Source organism: Astatotilapia calliptera, chromosome 18 (genome assembly GCF_900246225.1).
Source record: "Astatotilapia calliptera chromosome 18, fAstCal1.2, whole genome shotgun sequence".
NCBI lineage: Eukaryota > Metazoa > Chordata > Actinopteri > Cichliformes > Cichlidae > Astatotilapia > Astatotilapia calliptera.
This window is the reverse complement of record NC_039319.1, coordinates 30,602,961-30,622,857: the sequence shown is the minus strand read 5'-3', so window position 1 is coordinate 30,622,857 and position 19,897 is coordinate 30,602,961. Positions and strand designations below refer to the sequence as shown.

The window sequence follows — 19,897 nt, the reverse complement described above, 5'->3', positions numbered from 1 at the left end:
CTGCAGGGACCTCTGTGGAAGAAGGGCATGGCAAGGAGAGCTTGCATTCATTTGTACAGTAAGCCCTCAGCTTTGCAGAGATAAAAACTCTTCTGAGCTACGAGACCAGCAGAGTAAGTGTTGCTGCAGAAGCCTCTGAGGATGATCAGCTGGTTGGCTTTGGCTCACGAGCCAAGAGCACCTGGAAGGAGATTTGTGACAGTATAGGTACGTAATGCAGAAAAATTGCTCCACAGGCCATAACGCTATATAATATAAATAAAATGATAATGAACTAAAAATTAAAAAATAAATGTTATCCACAATAAGTAGATTGAAAATGGTGTTTAACTTTTGATAATGTAACACAACCTTTGTCCCAACCAGGACTCGAACCCGCGCTCAGACAGTTCAGTGTAAAAAACAATCTTTTTTTTTCCAATGCCTGAAAAGCTGCGATTTGATTGGCTGTTTCTCCGTTACACCTATACGTGATGGGCCCCCGCGGAGACAGGAAGTGTTTTTATGACTGAAACACTGAGGCTGTGTCCCAATTCAGGGTCTGCACGCTTGAAGTACACATTTTAAGTGCGATTACGTCACCGCCACACGACGACGGCTGTCCCAATTTGAAGTGTACTTCAAATGCATACTCATATATACTCATATATATACATATATATATATAAATATATATATATATATATATGTATATATATATATGTATATATATATATATATATATGATGTTTTGGTCATTAAATTCCCCAAATGATACCAAGCACATGGAATCCACAGTCTCAGCATCCCACAGCATCCCACAGCATCCCACGGCATCCCACAGCGTCCCACAGCATCCCACAGCGTCCCACAGCATCCCACAGCATCCCACGGCATCACACAGCGTCCCACAGCATCCCACAGCATCCCACAGCGTCCCACAGCGTCCCACAGCATCCCACAGCGTCCCACAGCGTCCCACAGCATCCCACAGCGTCCCACGGCATCCCACGGCATCCCACGGCATCCCACAGCGTCCCACAGCGTCCCACAGCGTCCCACAGCATCACACAGCGTCCCACAGCATCCCACGGCGTCCCACGGCATCCCACAGCATCCCACAGCATCCCACAGCGTCCCACGGCGTCCCACGGCATCCCACGGCATCCCACAGCGTCCCACAGCATCCCACAGCGTCCCACAGCATCCCACAGCGTCCCACAGCGTCCCACAGCATCCCACAGCATCCCACAGCGTCCCACAGCGTCCCACAGCATCCCACAGCGTCCCACAGCGTCCCACAGCATCCCACAGCATCCCACAGCGTCCCACAGCATCCCACAGCATCCCACAGCGTCCCACAGCATCCCACAGCGTCCCACAGCATCCCACAGCGTCCCACAGCATCCCACAGCGTCCCACAGCATCCCACAGCGTCCCACAGCGTCCCACAGCATCCCACAGCGTCCCACAGCATCCCACAGCAGTGTCAGGTGACTTTCAGTGAAGGTTATGACACAATGACAGTGTGATGATAACAAAGAGAAGCATGAGTCATTATCTCGTCATTACTTGGACTTTATTGTTGATTTTAGCACTTCACACTAGCATTAGCTGGTTTCCCTCCTTTGGAGTAAACTACCAATCAGACAGCACATCTGAGCTGCTGTCACACAGTCAGATACAGGAAAGCATGACAGCAACAACACGCTCAAAGCTGAACATCATTTGCATGTTAAGAATTTTACTGCAAGAAAGAAATAGTGCAAAGCTGAACATAGTGAGTTTGCTTTATGTATGATAAAGTCCTGTTGACAAATCCAGTGCATGAATGTGAATGACCTGTGAAATAAAGTGTGCGTGCCGTGTTCAGTCTGACGTGAAACATCAGAATCTCTGTCTTCATTTTACTGATTTCCTCTTTCATTGCCAGCATGTGTGCTCAGAGGCTTTCACAGTGCATTATAAGCACGTCGTGGCTTTGTGTCCCTCGCTCTGCATCATTAGAACATTAACAGACCAACAAATATAAGTTTGTCATACTTTATCGATGAAATCTGGGAGAATATAAATAACATCTGTAGCAGAAGCAGTGTGTCACTCTTGGTCTTGCAAGACAATTTTGCGTCCAGTTGTTAATTCTTGAACAATGTGCACCAATCTCTTACAAAAGATGTGGTTTGCTATGGTTCTCTGACCCAACCTGGTTACTAAAGTACTGAAAACGAGGAGACAACATTACAACAACGTGCCAAATAAGCTAGGTCCATCATGTGATCTGCCAAAGTTTAAGGCGTGGATTTTGGTACGACTTCTAAAGGTCTGTGTTTCCGCAACCAAGACGTTGCTTCAGGCCGTCTACATCCTGTGGTTCTGAACTTCGGATGGACAAATGGCAGCAGCCGTTTATCAGAAGCACCCAGACTGCTCTTGGCGATGGTCTGACTCAGTCCTCGGGCCACGACCTCCCCTGTAAGCGTTGTTTGGTGTTTCCACCTGCACGTGTCCTTTGCTTCCAGCAAAATGATTGTGACAGCGGGGCATTCAGCATCCAGCAGATGTTATATCTGCAATATGCAGCCGCAGTTTTTCACAGTTACCTGCCTGCTATACCCAAGAGACGTGATGATTTATGGTGTCGGCCCTGTTATCACAGAATGGGCCACGTGACCAGTTAAAGTGGTGACAAACTGTTGGCTCTGTCGAAACGAAAAGTAGTTATTGGGGCTAAAAAAGCATTTACAGCCTATTAACCCGAGAACGCTATCGCTGGGTGATTTACACCCGAGCAAATACATTTACATGATTTCTCTCTCCTGCAGCTGTTTGCGTGTCGAGGAGCCTGTGCCTTCACCAGGGAAGTCTCAAATGTCCCAGGAATGGGTGGACCAAAGACCAGCTTTCCAGAGTCATTCTTTTGTTTTAGGAGGGTTTTTCTTTCATTTTGTTAGACATGGCACAGTTGAAAGTAAAAGAAGACCACTCTAATTTGTCATGTGTTGTCATATTTTGATATATTTGATTACTTTTTATTGGTTATATTATATCGGGTAAAAATCACCCGGCATTAGCGATTGTGTTACTATTTATAGCGATAGTGTTCTAGGGTTAAACGTGCAAGAGAGCTGATGCAGTCTCCAGCGAGTCCATCATCAGCTGGGCTGATTCATGACCAGAACGTCCCAAGTGTGAAGTCAGTGAATCAGTGCTGGCCTGGTGCTGAACAACGTGAGGCTGAAGGGACTGTGGAGACATCAGCACATCACATTTTACATTGGTTTTATTATAATGTGCTTCTAGTGAGGACAAAAGCACAGACACCAACCTCCTGATCTGCGGAGCAGTGGTGGTAGAGGAACTTCGTCTCAGCGTCTTAGTAGAAGAAGGGGTGAGGTGGACTTTGGAGGGCTTCGGGGGAGGGAGGATGGAGCGGTGTGAAGTCTTGGACAGGTTTAACCTGACACAGAAAACAAGAACACCTCATATTTGTGTGTGTGTGTGATCCAAGAGCAAATAAAACTTGATCCTTCACAGAAACAAGCACAACGAACAACTTCTCCAAAAATCCTTCTGATTTCTACGCTCACTGCAGGAATCAACATCTGCACTCACACTCTGTACAAGAGACGAGATACAAACACGCTTCGACGTGTGGGAGGTACCTGATTTAACCTCCGTGGAAGCCCAGCTCTTGGTTGTGTCAGGTTAGCAGTTTGGTGATGTTAGTTTACAGGAGAAGCCGGAGGCACGTCGTGAGTTTGGTTCGTGGTCGTCCTTTGGTTTCTTTTTGCCGCAGCTCTCATATCCCCGATTTGTAACTATTTACTTTTTATAAGATGTTTCTTGAACTATGGCAGCTTCTTATATATCTGCTATATTTGTGCCGTGGATTCAGGGACCCAAACAAAAACTGTAGTGAGCAGAGGTATTATCTACTGATTGTGTGTCTGGCTGCAGCCAAGGATGGAGAGCAGAGGCAGCGGGCAGGCCAATCGAAACGCAGCTCAGGCCGCGGCTGCAGCAAAAACTTGGGCGTAGGAGGAGCGATTCTGGCAAAGCGTCAGGAGGGGAAGTGGTGCTCCACCAACACGGTGTACAGTAAAGATGGAGGCCTGCTGGCTCCAGCTGAGGACACCGTCAGGCAGTAGAAGGAATACTCTGACAACCTCCAGAACCTTAATCTCACTCATAACTAAAGTCGCCAAAAGACAACAACTTCTCCTGTTGCATTTAGGTTTCAGTTTAACCGAAGAACAAAGAAGGACACATGAGCTCGAGCAGGTTACACACAACATTCACGCTGCACAGATGAGAACACAGCAGGATTTCATGCAGTCCGGTCTGCCTGTTAGACAGCGTGCAAACAAAGCGTGCGTTCTTTGTAGCATTCGACAACAGTCACTTACGTACTTTCTGACATCCACAAAAACATATTGGTGTCTATTATCTCTCCTTGTTAATAGAAACTTTGTTTCCAGCGTTTGAGCTAATTCTCTACGTGTCTCTTGCACTGACCACAATAACCATCTATCATTAATTACATTACAGATGTTGGTACCTTGAGCAGGATGACGCTGATCTCGGTGGGCGTTTTCCCTTCAGTGCTCTCAGTTTGTCTCCCTGTGTCAGACTGACTTCTTTGCAGTTATTCTGCACAGACACAATTAGCAGCATGAAAACACAACATTGTGATCGGAACTCAGTAGCCTGTTTGAATTCTGCAGTAACCATTAAGAAAAGGTGCTATGAAGTCACACCGCTGACCTCATCCAAGCTATATGACTTGCAGAGCACGGTGTTGATTGACAGGTCATCCATGCTGGAAAGCAGCGAGGACACTGCCTCCTGTTTGCCTCCCTGCACAGAGTCAGAGTGGTGCAGCTGCTGCTGCAGCTGCTGCAGCTGATGCTGCTGCAGCTGCTGCTGCCGACTCAGTCTCTGTTGGACCAGCTTCTGTTTAGACCGATGCACGTCACCCTGAACCCACAAACTGTGCTGCTTCCTGCACACAAACATCAAACACACGCCACAAACTGACTGTGATATCACGTTTAGCAGGTACAACATTCAACATCCTGGTTTAGCGTGTAAGTAGACACACAAAGCTAGTAGCCATTAGCAACAGAGCGCTACTGTGGCGTAAGGAGGAAGTGTGCGTCCAGAGCTGAGGAGAGAAACCAGCTGCACACTGTGACTGCAGTCTGCAGCAGTATCACAGTTTCAGGCTTTTTTTAAATTCGATTCGATTCATCATCCACCAGTTTCCCACTGCTGCAGTCACCACCAGCTGCACATGGGCACCCTGGGGAATGCCCCACCCTGACCTCCACCTTTTGCTTCTCTTCTAACATTTCCAGCATGCTCCAACCATGACCTCAGCATGGAGAAACATCCTGTGTGCTAACAGCAATAGATGCCACAGCCTAAGGACAGACGGGCCTTGTTTGTCCAGCACATCTCACAGATGCTCGATGAGACTGAGATCTGCCGACGTTGAAGGCCAAGGTGACCCCTCAAACCCTTCCTGATCTACTTGTGCTTTGTGTGAAGACTCCAGCGACACTCGAAGTATTAGAGAACAGCTGTACTCAGTGGCCAACGCCTTTTGGGTCATTGCAAAATGTCAAACAGCTTGTGTTTAAATAAAAAAGACTGGAAACAGAAAAAGATCCAAGTGGACCAATCACACCTTCACAAACGCAATGACCCTGATGAAGGCCACTAACACGTTATGGTTCCCTGATACTCTGTGACTGGAGTCTTCACCTCGTCAGATCTTTGTCTTCTCCATGCACCTTGGAGGTGAAGCTGCCGTCTGCTTGTGTTTTGTGACATTATCCTAATGAAGTGTTGCAGACGTGTCTGTGTGCACAGCATTACTCCTGTACTTTCATGAACGGACTACAGCTTAATGATTGTCTCCGACCGAGACCTTTGGAGTCACGGAAAGTGGGCCGTTTGGTTTGAGCGGTCACAGCTGAGGCACAAACTCACTCTTCTAAGAAGTTTTGCTGTGGACCGATGATAGATCCAGGTCTGCAGACTCTGATCCAAGCAATCGCCTCGGCTGCAGTAAACCGGAAGTGCTTCATCAGGTAGCAGCCAATCAGAGTGCCCGTGCGGCCTAATCCAGCTGTAAATGGATGGAGTGTTTAAAGAGACAAAGTTAAGATAAAAGAAAGAAATGACATCAATTAAACATAAAGACTTGCAGTCCTACCTTTACAGTGCACCGCCACTGCCCCGTCTGTACTTTCACACACATGCAGAAAGCGTCTGACGATGAGGTCAGAGGGCGTGGTCCCATCAAGGAAGAAGAGGTCGTGGTGCTCAAATCCTGCATCCTCAAACCGCCTGCCATCATACAACGTCCTGTTCAGACGAACCACGGTCGTTATGTCATTTTGGCAAAAGTATGAGAAGTATGCCTCGGGTGTGTGGAGGGGATAACCTGGAGACAGAGTCAACAACAGCTGAGTTACGTCATACGTTTCAATCAGCGAGCGTCTGTTTTTAATGCGAACGTAAAATAAGATTCAATGACGTAGTGTCAGCTGATTTATGTTGTAAGGTAAAGACGTTAAATACAGAGAAAACCCAACGATCGGACGGCCCCAAGCACCTGCTGACAGCGGGAAAGAAAAACTCCCTTTTAACAAGAACCAGGCTGAGGGAGGGGGAGCAATCTGCCTCATGTGGTCGGGGTGGGGGGAGGACAACAGGACAAGAGATGGACGAGAGCCAGAGGGAAATAATAACTACGTGCAAAGTGGTGTAAATACACAGAAAGTAAAAAGAGCTGAGGGATGGAGAAGCATGAGTGCATCATGGGAAACCCCGAGCCACTGCAGGGTTCAGGCTCGTCTAATCCAGCCGTAACAACACGACAGCACTAAGCAGGAAACAATGCACGCCGTCAGAAGACAGCAGGGTAAGGTTAGCTCTTCTCAGCTGCTTCAGGACGTGCAGGCACTGAGGGGCTGCACAGGCCTTCTGTCAGCCCAGCAACGTGAGCACTGGTGTTGGTTTGGAGGCATGCTTTTAGCTTTTAACTTAGAGATTCTGACTCACCACGAGAATGAGGGCTACTGAACGCCAGAACTTTGCCCGGAACGATCCAGTTCATATCTCCATTTTCAACTCGCTAAAAGCACAAAAAGAAAGGAAAGACTGTGATAGAGGTTAGCCACATATCAGTTAAAACATGGATCCAGAACACCTTAATTATACCACCACTGCAGTAATGAACACGTACGGGCTTTTACCTTTCATTGGAAATCAGTTTTGTTGACCTTTACTTCACTGACTGTCTATCACTTGGACGGGTGAGCTATGGATCAATCTAACTGAGAAACTGAGGAAGTACAGCGTGCACCAAGGCAGGCCTGGACATCGTACGAGCTCTTGGTTGGCCCTGACTGTGTTACTAACAGCACTGCAAATAAACTGGATGAATAACAAGCGTACGTTAGTTATTTCTTCCTGTATCCTGGTCCTGTTTGCATTGATATCGACCTGTAGCACAGTCTCTGCAGTCTGTTACCTCATAATGTTCATATTCTTCTGCACTGAACCTTTCAAAATCCAGGAAACCATGTTGTAATGCCTGCAGAGGAAAAGAGCAGGAACAGATTTTCACAACAAAAGCACAACTCCCCCCAAAGGGCTGAAATGTTTAGTGTTATAGTGATCTGCAGTGGTTTCACAGATTCAGTTCAGTTTTTCTTAGCACCAAATCACAACAACGGTCACCTCAGGCAGTTAATATTGTACATAAAGACCCTACAGAGGAAACACAATCAGACCACGAGCAGGCACACTGGTGACAGTGGGGAGGAAACACTCGTTTTTAACAGAAACACATGTTCACCAGAACCAGGCTCAGGGAGGGGCGGCAATCTGACTGACTGCTGAAGGCTTTTCAGGGAGTTTTTAGGACTTCCTGATAATAATGAATTACAGTCGTCCAGCCTGGAAGTAATAAATGCATGAACTAGTTTTTCAGCGTCACTCTGAGACAGGATATTTCTAACTTTAGAGATGTTGCACAAATGGAAGAACGCAGTCTTACATATTTGTTTAATATGTGCATTGAAGGACATGTCCTGGTCAAAAATGACTCCAAGGTTCCTCACAGTGTTACTGGAGGCCAAGGTAATGCCATCCAGAGTAAGAATCTGCTTAGATACCATATTTCTAAGCTTTTCAGGGCCGAGTACAATAACCTCAGTTTGATCTGAATTAAGAAGCAGAAAGTTAGCGGCCATCCAGGTCTTTATGTCTTTAAGACATTCCTGCAGTTTAACTCATTGGTGTGTGTTATCTGGCTTCATGGACAGATAGAGCTGGGTGTCATCTGCATAGCAGTGTAAATGTATGCTATGTCTTCTAATGATGCTGCCTAAGGGAATCATGTATAATGTAAACAGAATTGGTCCTAGCACTGAACCCTGTGGAACTCCATAATTAACCTCAGTGTGTGAAGAGGACTCTCCATTTACATGCACAAACTGGAGTCTATTAGATAGATATGATACAAACCACTGCAGTGCAGTACCTGTAATACCTACAGCATGTTCTAATCGCTCTAATAGGATATTATGGTCGACAGTATCGAACGCTGCACTGAGGTCTAGCAGGACAAGCACAGAGATGAGTCCACTGTCAGAGGCCATAAGAAGATCATTTATAACCTTCACTAAAGCTGTTTCTGTGCTGTGATGAGCTCTGAAACCTGACTGAAACTCTTCAAATAAACCTCTGCAGATGATCTGTTAGCTGTTTGACAACTACTCTTTCAAGGATGTTTGATATAAAGGAAGGTTGGAGATTGGCCTATAATTAGCTAAGACTGCTGTGTCTAGAGATGCTTTTTGAGTAAAGGTTTAACTACAGCCAGCTTGAAGGCCTGTGGTACATAGCCGATTGTTACATCCTGGGAGGCTGTGGGAGTGTGTGGGCGTGGTGTTGTCTTCTCCCTCTCCTCCTCCTTCGTTCTGGCCCCTCCCCTTGTCTCTCTCTGCCCCTGCCTTCTCCTTTAGGTCACACCTGCTGCTCATCTGCTCTCGTTACAACCAATTACCCTCAGGGGTGATATAAGCTGGAGAAGAGCAGTGTGGAGGAGGAGGGAGAGGTTTCTGGTGGAGTTCCTCTGTGCGGGTCAGAGTGTGTTACTGGCTTAGGTGTGGAACAGCCTGCTGCGTGTGGCTCTTTGTGAGTAGTGCTTAACTGAGCAGTGATTGCCCATGAGTGACGGCAGCCTTCACTAGTTTGTGTGGCCTGCCTGGATATTGTTTGCTAGCAGTGTTGCTGTCTCTTTCTGTTGAAGCCTTATTGTTGCTTCCTTTGTTGAAGTGGTCATTACCACTTTGGGTCGATCTCCCTGATTTCTCATTAAAGCAGCGGTGCTGTCTCCTTTTGTTGTTGCCATTTATATGATTATTGAGGTGTTTGCCTACAATAAAGATCTATTTTATATTAAATACCTCTGCCTGGCGTTCTTTTCATTCCACCTGGATCTAACTGTTACTGTCCCCCACCCTCATCGCCTAGCTTTTAAGTGGGGACGTAACACCGATTATTAGAGATAGGTTGATCATATTTAAGATCGAAGCATTAATTAATGTCAGGACTTCTTTGAGCAGTTTTGTAGGAATGGGGTCTAAAAGACACGCTGATGCACTGACTATTTCTTCTTTAGTCGTTTGTTTTCAATTCCTGTGTGTTTGTACATCACTGAAGTATTTAATCATTAGTAATTATTAAACTCCTTTGTCTCTGCTCTTACCCCTCACCTGTCACAGTGAACTGCTGCCTCCTTAAACCTGGTTCTGTTGGAGGTTTCGTCCTGTTGGAAGGGAGTTTTTCCTTCCCACTGTTGCCAAGTGTGTACTTCTAGTGCAGTGCTGCAGGCTCTTTACCTTATAAGTTAAAGTACCTTGAAGTAACTGTAGCTTAGAATTAGTGCTATGAATAAAACTGAATTCAATTACTGTTGTTACAGAATAAGAGAACAATTTCAAATGTGGCTCAAACTGGGATTTTTGCGTTAAAATGAGGTGTGACACAAATGAAGTTACTAAGTGTCATTTTAATGTTACTAAAATCTTCTGTGTTAGACGTTGTTGCTACCTTGTTGATTCCTTGTAAGCAGTTTAGCACGGTGAGGTTAAAAGAGCACTCTCCAACCACTGCGTCTCTGTGGCACACACACACACACACACACAGAGACACACACACACACAGACACACACACAGAGACACACAGACACACACAGACACACACACAGAGACACACAGACACACACACACACACACACACACACACAGAGACACACAGACACACACACACACACAGACACACACACAGAGACACACAGAGACACACAGACAGACACACACACACACACACAGAGACACACAGACACACACACACACACACACACACACACACACACACACACACACACACACACACACAGAAAGAATACAGTAACAGTAGTGTAGTTAGGCTTCAGTCTCAGGCTTGTTTGCACTGTAAATAAACACAAACCATCACTAAGAGTAAAAACTAAGCAGCACCTGCTCAGCTGAGCTCAGGACTGGGGGGGGACACGTTAGCTCAGTCTACATGAATGACATCAACCCACTGGCACCGCTAAAGCTCACTAAGAGCTCATAAACTGTTAACAATTCATTCAAATTTCTGAATTCAGTTTTATTTATATAGTGCCAAATCACAACAGCAGTAAAACCCTACAATAACACGGGAACATGTTCCCATCCCAAACTTAAAAGTGTGGGTTTGATGAGGTTTCCTGACCTCCTGGAACCTTCATGGTCGCCAAATAATCTCCAGCTAGGTGGAGTTTCTTCTTGTTACCCCTGCTTGCAGTCTTTATGCTAAGCCAAGCTGGATTTAACAGACAGTGTCTCAGTAAATGTAAGGACAACAGCCCAGCATGAAGCGCTGTTTCGTAGAAAGCAGCAGCCTGTACCTAAACGGCATGTAGCCTGTGCTGTTTCCTGCTATCAGAGTCCTGTAGGCATCTTCTGGGCTTCTCTTCAGATACATCACCTACAGGGCAGAGTTAAACGACATAACTCATAATGCACAGACAGACGGGCAATCAGATGATGTGATGGACGAATGAAAGGATATTTACAGCATAGGCACCAATCAGAACAGCAGCATTGGCTCTCTTCTTCTGGTCGTAGCTGGTGTAGTGAACCAGGCTCTTTCTAGACATTGTGAAAGACTACAAACCAATAATGATAATCAATAATCAGTGAAAACAGCACATGTGCATTAATACATTTAAAATAAGCGTCTACTGTCAGAGGAGTGCACACACACCATCAGAGCAAAGACCTTTCAAAATAAGAGCGTAACGCGTTTTCTAAACGATGTCTGTACAGCAAACAAAGCCCTGAGTCTGAAGACCTTCATTACCTTCAGCTTCTTGTTGAGTTTCCAGCAGTATCTGTACAGCATGGCCAGGTTGAGGGGCCCAAAGTCTGCATAGAAACTGCAACACACAGTGAGAGAGATGGAGGAGCTCTCAACAATTACAACACAACAACACACAAAACTAAACCCACTGACAGGTGAAGACAGTGACATTGTTCATCTGGTCATAATAAAATGCTCCGTTAGAAAACCTCGGGACCTTTATCTGGATGTTTCCACCCACACAATGCAGACATGGAGTCAGAGGAAGCTCACAGCTTTGTTTCACTCAATGAAACCAACTCAAATCCTGTTTGTCTGCTGCAGAAAAGAAAACGATTACCAAGGCTGGAACGTGACAGACGAGCAGGGCTGCAAGTCCGTCTTTGTCCCTAACACCACAGCCTGATACCAGATTACTCATCATCATATTCAGTAAGTCGGCCAACAGCACGAATGACAGGAAGAGGATTTCAAAGATTGTCAAGCACTGAAAGCTGTCACGTCGGGGTCGACGCAGCATTTTGACTTCTCTTGCTTTGGTTTGTTTTTGAATGATCGTTTTTCTTCTCTGGTGCTTTGTTGATTATTATTATTTATTGTTTCTGTGGTTCTGGTTTTGCTCTCAGGTTTTGTGTTCCCATGTTTGCTGTGGGTTTGATGTGTGTCCAGTCTGCGTCTTTGTGTAGTGATCTCTTGTGTTGCCGCCCTTGTCTCCTCTCGTTAATTACTTCCACCTGTGTGTAATCTCCCCGTGTTTCTCTGAGTGCATTTAAGTCGTGTCTTCTGTCGTTGCTGGTCCGTCTGTGTATCTGCCATGTTTCACCCGTGTGTCCTGCCCCCCGTCCTTCATGTTCGTCTTCTGCTTTGTGTTTAGTAGTTTAGTTATTCCCAGTATAGTTTAGTTATTCCCAGTATAGTTTAGTTTAATCTTCGTTTGCCATTTTTTCCCTGTGCTCTGTGTTCCATAAACCACCTTCACGACTGCCTGCAATTGGATCCTCCTTTATTTCCTCCACTCGCCGTGACAAAAGCCATCTCAGGTTTACCCATGGACCACCTACCCGGTTAATCACAGCTCAAACACCCGCTCTGTGACAGACACTCTGACACTGTGATATATCCCATGATACTGATTACAAATGATCTTCTTATGGCCTCTGACAGTGGACTCATCTCTGTGCTTGTCCTGCTAGACCTCAGTGCAGCGTTCGATACTGTTGATCATAATATCCTATTAGAGCGATTAGAACATGCTGTAGGTATTACAGGTACTGCACTGCAGTGGTTTGTATCATATCTATCTAATAGACTCCAATTCGTGCATGTAAATGGAGAGTCCTCTTCACACACTGAGGTTAATTATGGAGTTCCACAGGGTTCAGTGCTAGGACCAATTCTGTTTACATTATACATGCTTCCCTTAGGCAGCATCATTAGAAGACATAGCATACATTTTCACTGCTATGCAGATGACACCCAGCTCTATCTGTCCATGAAGCCAGATAACACACACCAATTAGTTAAACTGCAGGAATGTCTTAAAGACATAAAGACCTGGATGGCCGCTAACTTTCTGCTTCTTAATTCAGATCAAACTGAGGTTATTGTACTCGGCCCTGAGAATCTTAGAAATATGGTATCTAAGCAGATTCTTACTCTGGATGGCATTACCTTGGCCTCCAGTAACGCTGTGAGGAACCTTGGAGTCATTTTTGACCAGGACATGTCCTTCAACGCACATATTAAACAAATATGTAAGACTGCTTTCTTCCATTTGTGCAACATCTCTAAAATTAGAAATATCCTGTCTCAGAGTGACGCTGAAAAACTAGTTCATGCATTTATTACTTCCAGGCTGGACTACTGTAATTCATTATTATCAGGATGTCCAAAAAACTCACTGAAAAGCCTTCAGCTGATCCAAAATGCTGCAGCAAGAGTCCTGACAGGGACTAGAAAGAGAGAGCATATTTCTCCTGTTTTGGCTTCCTGTTAAATCCAGAATTGAATTCAAAATCCTGCTCCTCACATACAAGGTCTTAAATAATCAGGCCCCATCTTATCTTAATGACCTTGTAGTACCATATCACCCTATTAGAGCGCTCCGCTCTCGCTCTGCAGGCCTACTTGTTGTTCCTAGAGTATTTAAAAGTAGAATGGGAGGCAGAGCCTTCAGTTTTCAGGCCCCTCTTCCGTGGAACCAGCTTCCAGTTTGGATTCGGGAGACAGACACTATCTCTACTTTTAAGATTAGGCTTAAAACTTTCCTTTTTTCTAAAGCATATAGTTAGGGCTGGACCAGGTGACCCTGAATCCTCCCTTAGTTATGCTGCAATAGATGTAGGCTGCCGGGGGATTCCCATGATGCATTGAGTTTTTCCTTTCCAGTCACCTTTCTCACTCACTATGTATTAACAGACCTCTCTGCATTGAATCATATCTGTTATTAACCTCTGTCTCTCTTCCACAGCATGTCTTTATCCTGTCTTCCTTCTCTCACCCCAACCGGTCGCAGCAGATGGCCCCGCCCCTCCCTGAGCCTGGTTCTGCCGGAGGTTTCTTCCTGTTAAAAGGGAGTTTTTCCTTCCCACTGTCGCCAAAGTGCTTGCTCATAGGGGGTCATATGATTGTTGGGTTTTTCTCTGTATCTATGAAGCGCCTTGAGGCGACTTTTGTTGTGATTTGGCGCTATATAAATAAAATTGAATTGAATTGAATTGAATACTGATGCTCAGAGTTGAGCATCAGGAACTTTGGCTACGTTCACACTGCAGGCGAAAGCGCATCAAATCCGATTTTTTGACCCTCTGCCACCATCTATCCGATCATGGTGTGACAGTGTGAACGGCACAAATCCGATATTTTCAAATCCGACCTGGGTCACTTTGGTATGTGGTGCTGAATCCGATACATATCCGATGTTTTAGAAAGCGACTGCTGTTTGATGGTCACGTCGCATTAAATCCGTCTTTTACGTCACTGACACAAGACAGACGCCGATTATCAGCTCCGGAGAAGACATGGTGAACACTTCCTGTCCGTCCAGTGAAACTGTTGGGAAGACAACGTTGGAGAAACGTGAACATTTTATTTGTCCTGTATAATCTGCAGATTCTGATCCTTTGAAGCTCCGCTCCTCTAAAACAGCAATAAGGATCATTATTAGGTTATTTACATTATTATGTAAATAACTTAAAGCAAAAACTGGGAAACGTGAAGTCCAAAGTCTTTATATTAAGGCCATCAGTCAAACATCCTGTTGCTCTGGGTCTAAACAGAGCGCGTTGTGTGTGACGTCTGCTTTTGCGCATGCGGCCGCTTTGAGCGTTCACACTAGAGCACGTTTGCTGTCACATTTTATTTGTAGTGTGAACGAGCAGACAAAAACATCTGATTTGATCCAAAAATCTGAATTGAGCTTTAAGATCTTAGAGTTCCTTAAAAGTCCTGAGAGGTCAGGAAATGCTGGAAACCAGTTTCCACCCAGCCCTGTGTACTGGGATGGCCTGTAGCTCCACAGTGTGAAGGTGCACATATAAACGCACAGATGGAACATTTTTCCGAGGCTGTTTCACCTCTGATCTGTCTCTCATCGGTGTGTAATTAAAACAATTTTATATCCTAAAATAGATGCAGATCGTTTAAGGAACCAGAACTCGTGCGTGCTCAGTCAGGGGTTATGACCACAGGCCGGGACCAGATGGTTCACAGGGGTTTATGGCATCAGTCACGCTGGTGATACATCAACAGACATTTTCATGGGAAAAACAGTGCACATGTATCAACATGACGACACAGGGTTCGATGAAGTTCTCCACAAGGATGTGGACTTCATGTCTTCTTCACTGACGTATGAGCTGTTACTGTTGGAGGGTTGACGGCGTGCGTCTCATGTCACACTCCTCCACAGTGAGGATGGACTCATTGATACGAGCCTCTGGTGACTGCACTTCAAAACAAGGAGTGATTCAACTGCTCTGCTAGTGAAGCATCACCTGGGGCAGCTCTGACTGCTCCTGTACTTGGTGATGTGCTGCCCTCCTGACACACCTGCCTGCTGTTGTTGCTGTCCAGGTGATCTTCCACCTGTAGTGTCATTTGGCCTTTCAGAGGCCTCGCTGCACCGTCACTCACTCTGAAGGCAGCCGGTGGAGGTCCACGGTCATCCAGGGCTTGTGGTTGGGATAGACCAGGTGACACCTCCAGGTCTGGATGTTCAGAAATGTCCTGGTGGTGTGGAGACAGTCCTGCAGCTGCTGTAAGGCTTCATCAGGCCAGGTTCTGATAGTCTTCGAGGTGGCCAGAGCAGCTGTCCTGAGAGGAAGCAGCTTCCTGCTCACATCCAGGCGGCGACACTGTAAGAAGTCCTTTCAGGGTCTCCCCACCTATTAGAAGTTTTACCGTCCCACTGTTCCCGGCCCTGCTCACTGGGAATTGTCCAATTAGAGTTTTCTCTCTAATGTTGTAGGTTGTTTACCTACAAAGGGCCTGGATGTAACTGATGTTACACAAATAAAACTGGACTAAACTAAATGACCAGTTAACCTAACATGAATGAACGTGCATGTCTTTGGACTGAACCAAAGAAAACGTGTAAACTCCAACCAGAAAACCATAGTTTGAACCAGGACACCATCCCTCCGGGTGGAGCCGTGGACATCTTCTAACAGTATAACGGTAATCAGAGACCAGTAATGAGAAGTCAAGGAAGGACAGGACCATGACTGTCAAAAGGCATGTCTCTCTGAAATGAACAGGTGGGATATTAATGAGATCAAAGGAGTTTCTAAAGGACACGAAACAACAAAAACGGAGGCAAACAAAGTTAATCTGTTACGAAAGAGGCATCAGAAAGAAAGGATCTGTAGGAGCGTGTGCTGACAGGGAGCAGGAGCAGACTGTTGACACGTCATGATTGGGGATCAGACTAGATTACGGCTGCAGCTTACCTTTCATATATGAGCTCCTCATCCGTGCTGAAGAAGTGTGTGTTGGCTGTATTCTTAGGTTTGACCCGCAGAGTGGCAAAGTACAGGCGGTCTGTGGTGTACAGCACACACACACACACACACACACACACACACACACACACACACACACACACACACACACACACACACACACACACACACACACACACACACACACACAGGTTACATTCAGCCTCACACACAGTCCTGGCTTCAGGTCAAGGATACAGGGCGATAACGCTCTCTTGTCCCGATCACACCGAGCTGCTGACTGCATCCAGGTATTTTTGGTGTCTCGGTTACAGCACAGGATCAGTTCCCCTCATTAACTGCTGCTGAAACCGAGGCAGGACCCAAATCTCCTGCCCTTACGTGACACACTGGTGCTGCTTACTTAACCTGATTTAGCCAAACTTAATCCTCGCACTACTGAAATGCTTCTTTTTACCAGATCAGGGAACAATGGCTTTATAAACTTTAACTAAACTGTAATATTTGACTCTATGAGTGAGTGAGCTGTGGGACACTGGGCTACAACCTGCCCCAACTGTTAGCCTGTAAGTTTCAACCTTTCAGCTACATATAGTTCTACATGTACTCATGAGTAATTAGGCTGCTTCAGTAAACCTGGAAAGCAAGTTCTGCAGTGATAGCTGAAAAGAGAAAACTTATTCCTGGAAACGAGCCGCTGTGTAAAGGCTGTGAAGCTGACCTGGACCTGCACGGACTCACTTTACCAGGATTCTTGTTACCGTCTTAATGCACAGCTATTACAGTTTATATCATGTTAATTATAGCAGACACCGCTGAAAACGATCCAGCATCCTCCAGGCCAAAGGCCGACCAGCTGCCCCACAGTCCTGTCAAGAGTTATTGATCCACAACAATGCTGATGAAGAACCTACAAAATAATCAGAAATGTCCTCGTCTCTTGTTTCGTTAGTGTCCCCCTGATGGAGACTATCGTGGTCAGTGTAACTCACACTGAATCACGCTGGTTTAGCTTTGTTTGAAAGAACAAATGAGCCAAAGTGAACGAGCAGTTCAGTCCTGTGTATTTATGTCCACGCGCGCTCTCAGTCACGCGCATGGAAATATTGCAGGCTGTAGTTTCTTATAGAAACCATTACGCAGTATTACATCCCAGGACTGATGTTAAACTTACCCTTAATAAACTCTGATGCGCTGGCCTGCTCATATCCATCTGCCATTTGTTACAGTGGGAATGGTCGCGTCACAGTGACTTTGTCCTCTTCTTGGTTATCTGTTGTGAGACCACTTCAGATGTTCCAAAAATACCAAGAGTTCACTACAGAATATCATTTCACCTCCGTCACTACTGTAAATGAAAAGCGTCCAACTTTAAAGTCTCCCCGCCCGCAGCTGACGAGGAGCATGCGTAAAGTCTCCAAAGTCCCCCCAAACCGAGTCGCTCCGCTCCGCTGCACGGCCTGAACCGAGAGGTTTCCGCTCCTCCATGCCTGAACTACAACGAATATTCCAGCAAGTAGAAGATATACAGGGCAGCCCAGAGTTGTGGCAGCGATAATCTCTCTGCTGCCTCGCACATGCTCAGTCAATGGTCACATAAACGCGCGCACGCACACATCACCGGCCGCGCTGCCGAAGCCTGCTGGAGCTGGATTTAAACAGAAACCCCCCTTTCCCAGTAACAGAAACGGGATATATATTTATATACATTTATATATATTTATATATTTCAAGGCTGCTACAAAATGCACGTTTGCTTATTTGTATTTGACGATCAGCGTGAACGTTACAAAAGTAACACCACAAAGTCATTTATGCTGATGGCATTTCCCTCCCGTGTCTGAGTGGCCTCCCTCTTGCACACGTTGCGTGTTTGTGCTATGATGAGCTGGGTTGGGTCTGCATGGAGGACTGCACTGTGGTGTGTTCCCATCACCCAAAGGTGGAAAGTCCTGAGTGCCAAATGTCTGAGCTGCCTGACTGAACTGTGACTTCCACAGGCCGCTAGCTAAGTCTGCACTTGCATCACTTAGTTTTATTAAACAGAAATGTTTAGAATGGCTACAGATACAAGGGTCGCCCTACAGTTTACATGCATTGATTTCTAAAGGGGCTCCGTACCCCACACGGTGCTGTCACAGCTGTTAGTGGGCCTGTCACCACTGACTGGAAGACCTCCACACCATTAGACTGCATTACTGTTGGATGAGCCTCACACAGACTCATTTTAACGAGATGTCACTTTTCCCACGTGTCTCTGTTTCTGTGCTGGGACAAGAACGGGACAGCAAAGCTTCGAAGAATCTCACATATAAAACATGTTTTCAGACTTTTTGGTTTAATTCCACATTGTGATGTCTGCTACAGTGTAAATACTTATGAAAATAAAGAAAAACGATCAAATGAGAAGCTGCATCCAAACTTTCTGTTCTTTTTTTAAAATATATTTTTGTCTTTATTAGACAGATGCAGTGAAAACTGACAGGAAAGTGAGAGAGGGACACCGGGACTCCTGCTCACCCAGCTGCGCCGCAGGTGTGTCCAAACTGGTATGAACAAGGTCTTCAAGTCCGTCCAAAAGAAACAAGTATGGGTGTCAATAAGCAAACGTGTCCTAATGAAGACGCTGAGGACTCGTTTCTTTGTTGGACGCGCTTGTTTGGAACAGATTTGTTTCTCCACGTGACTCATTTCATTCCCACAGAAATATTTCCACCACAGTGTTACTTTTTCCAAGAACTTGTAACATTGGAGTTTAGCTATGAGCCGGCTGAGGCGCCCCTGAACAGAATTAATAACGTGAGGAAGATGAGAGGAGAGCGTTTCCTTCTTATGGCTTTATGTTTGTAATGCTACACTGACCTTACTGTCTAACGGAAAGCCACATGCAGACGTGTGTGTGTGTGTGTGTGTGTGTGTGTGTGTGTGTGTGTGTGTGTGTGTGTGTGTGTGTGTGTACGCGCAGTCCTATTCCTGGTTTTAGCTTAATCTGCTCCAGTTAGCCAATTAGACATCAGATTACCTGGAGGAAGGTTGGAGGGACAGGTGAGCAGCTTCGTAGCCGAGGACGCCTCCATCAAGGTGAAGCACTGACGATACTGATGTGGAGACAATACGCTACGTATGTGATTATTATCACGTGAAAAGACAGATTTTTATCAGCCCTTGGTGATCATAGGTTGGTCTCCAGTGAAAGACTGCCACCTGCTGTCTGCTCGGTCATGTTGGCCCTGCGTGAGAAGCGACAGCCTCTGCTGTAGTTACTGATGCACCAACATGGACACGAGCAAACTAACAGTTTCATGCAGATTTGTTGGCTGAACGCGGCATTACCAACCAGCCAGGCAACAATGAAGATAATTGAACTGAGAAGGGGCTATATGTCAGTATTTTAGATAAATGATAAAAAAGATCACATCTCTGAGTTTGATGCAACGTGTTATACAACAGAATTATTTTATACAAATATGCAATAATGTCCAAACCGAGAAAAGAAGAAGAAACA

At 45.7% G+C, this 19,897-nt stretch overlaps 1 protein-coding gene across 1 annotated transcript; it reads right to left on the bottom strand.

Moving 5' to 3' along the window:
* Window positions 1-1,539: 1,539 nt before the first annotated feature.
* LOC113011009 (dual specificity protein phosphatase CDC14AB-like) lies at window positions 1,540-18,019 on the bottom strand. Its single transcript, XM_026150372.1, has 14 exons — window positions 17,567-18,019; window positions 16,381-16,471; window positions 11,432-11,507; window positions 11,145-11,237; window positions 10,977-11,056; window positions 10,111-10,177; window positions 7,523-7,585; window positions 7,051-7,123; window positions 6,200-6,430; window positions 5,974-6,112; window positions 4,744-4,981; window positions 4,538-4,629; window positions 3,305-3,436; window positions 1,540-3,222 (listed from the first exon to the last, which is right to left on the bottom strand). Exons 1-14 carry the CDS (start codon window positions 17,610-17,612, stop codon window positions 3,174-3,176), a joined length of 1,470 nt encoding a protein of 489 aa, XP_026006157.1. The 5' UTR covers window positions 17,613-18,019; the 3' UTR covers window positions 1,540-3,173.
* Window positions 18,020-19,897: the final 1,878 nt, after the last annotated feature.

Coding starts and splice junctions, on each gene's coding strand:
- LOC113011009 (XM_026150372.1), bottom strand. CDS start 17,612: ATGGCAGATGGATATGAGCAGGCCAGCGCATCAGAGTTTATTAAGG. Junction 11,508..16,380: donor GAGGAGCTCATATATGAAAG/GTAAGCTGCAGC, acceptor TGTGTGTTGCAG/TTTCTATGCAGACTTTGGGC. Junction 10,178..10,976: donor ACAGGCTACATGCCGTTTAG/GTACAGGCTGCT, acceptor TGTGTGCCACAG/AGACGCAGTGGTTGGAGAGT.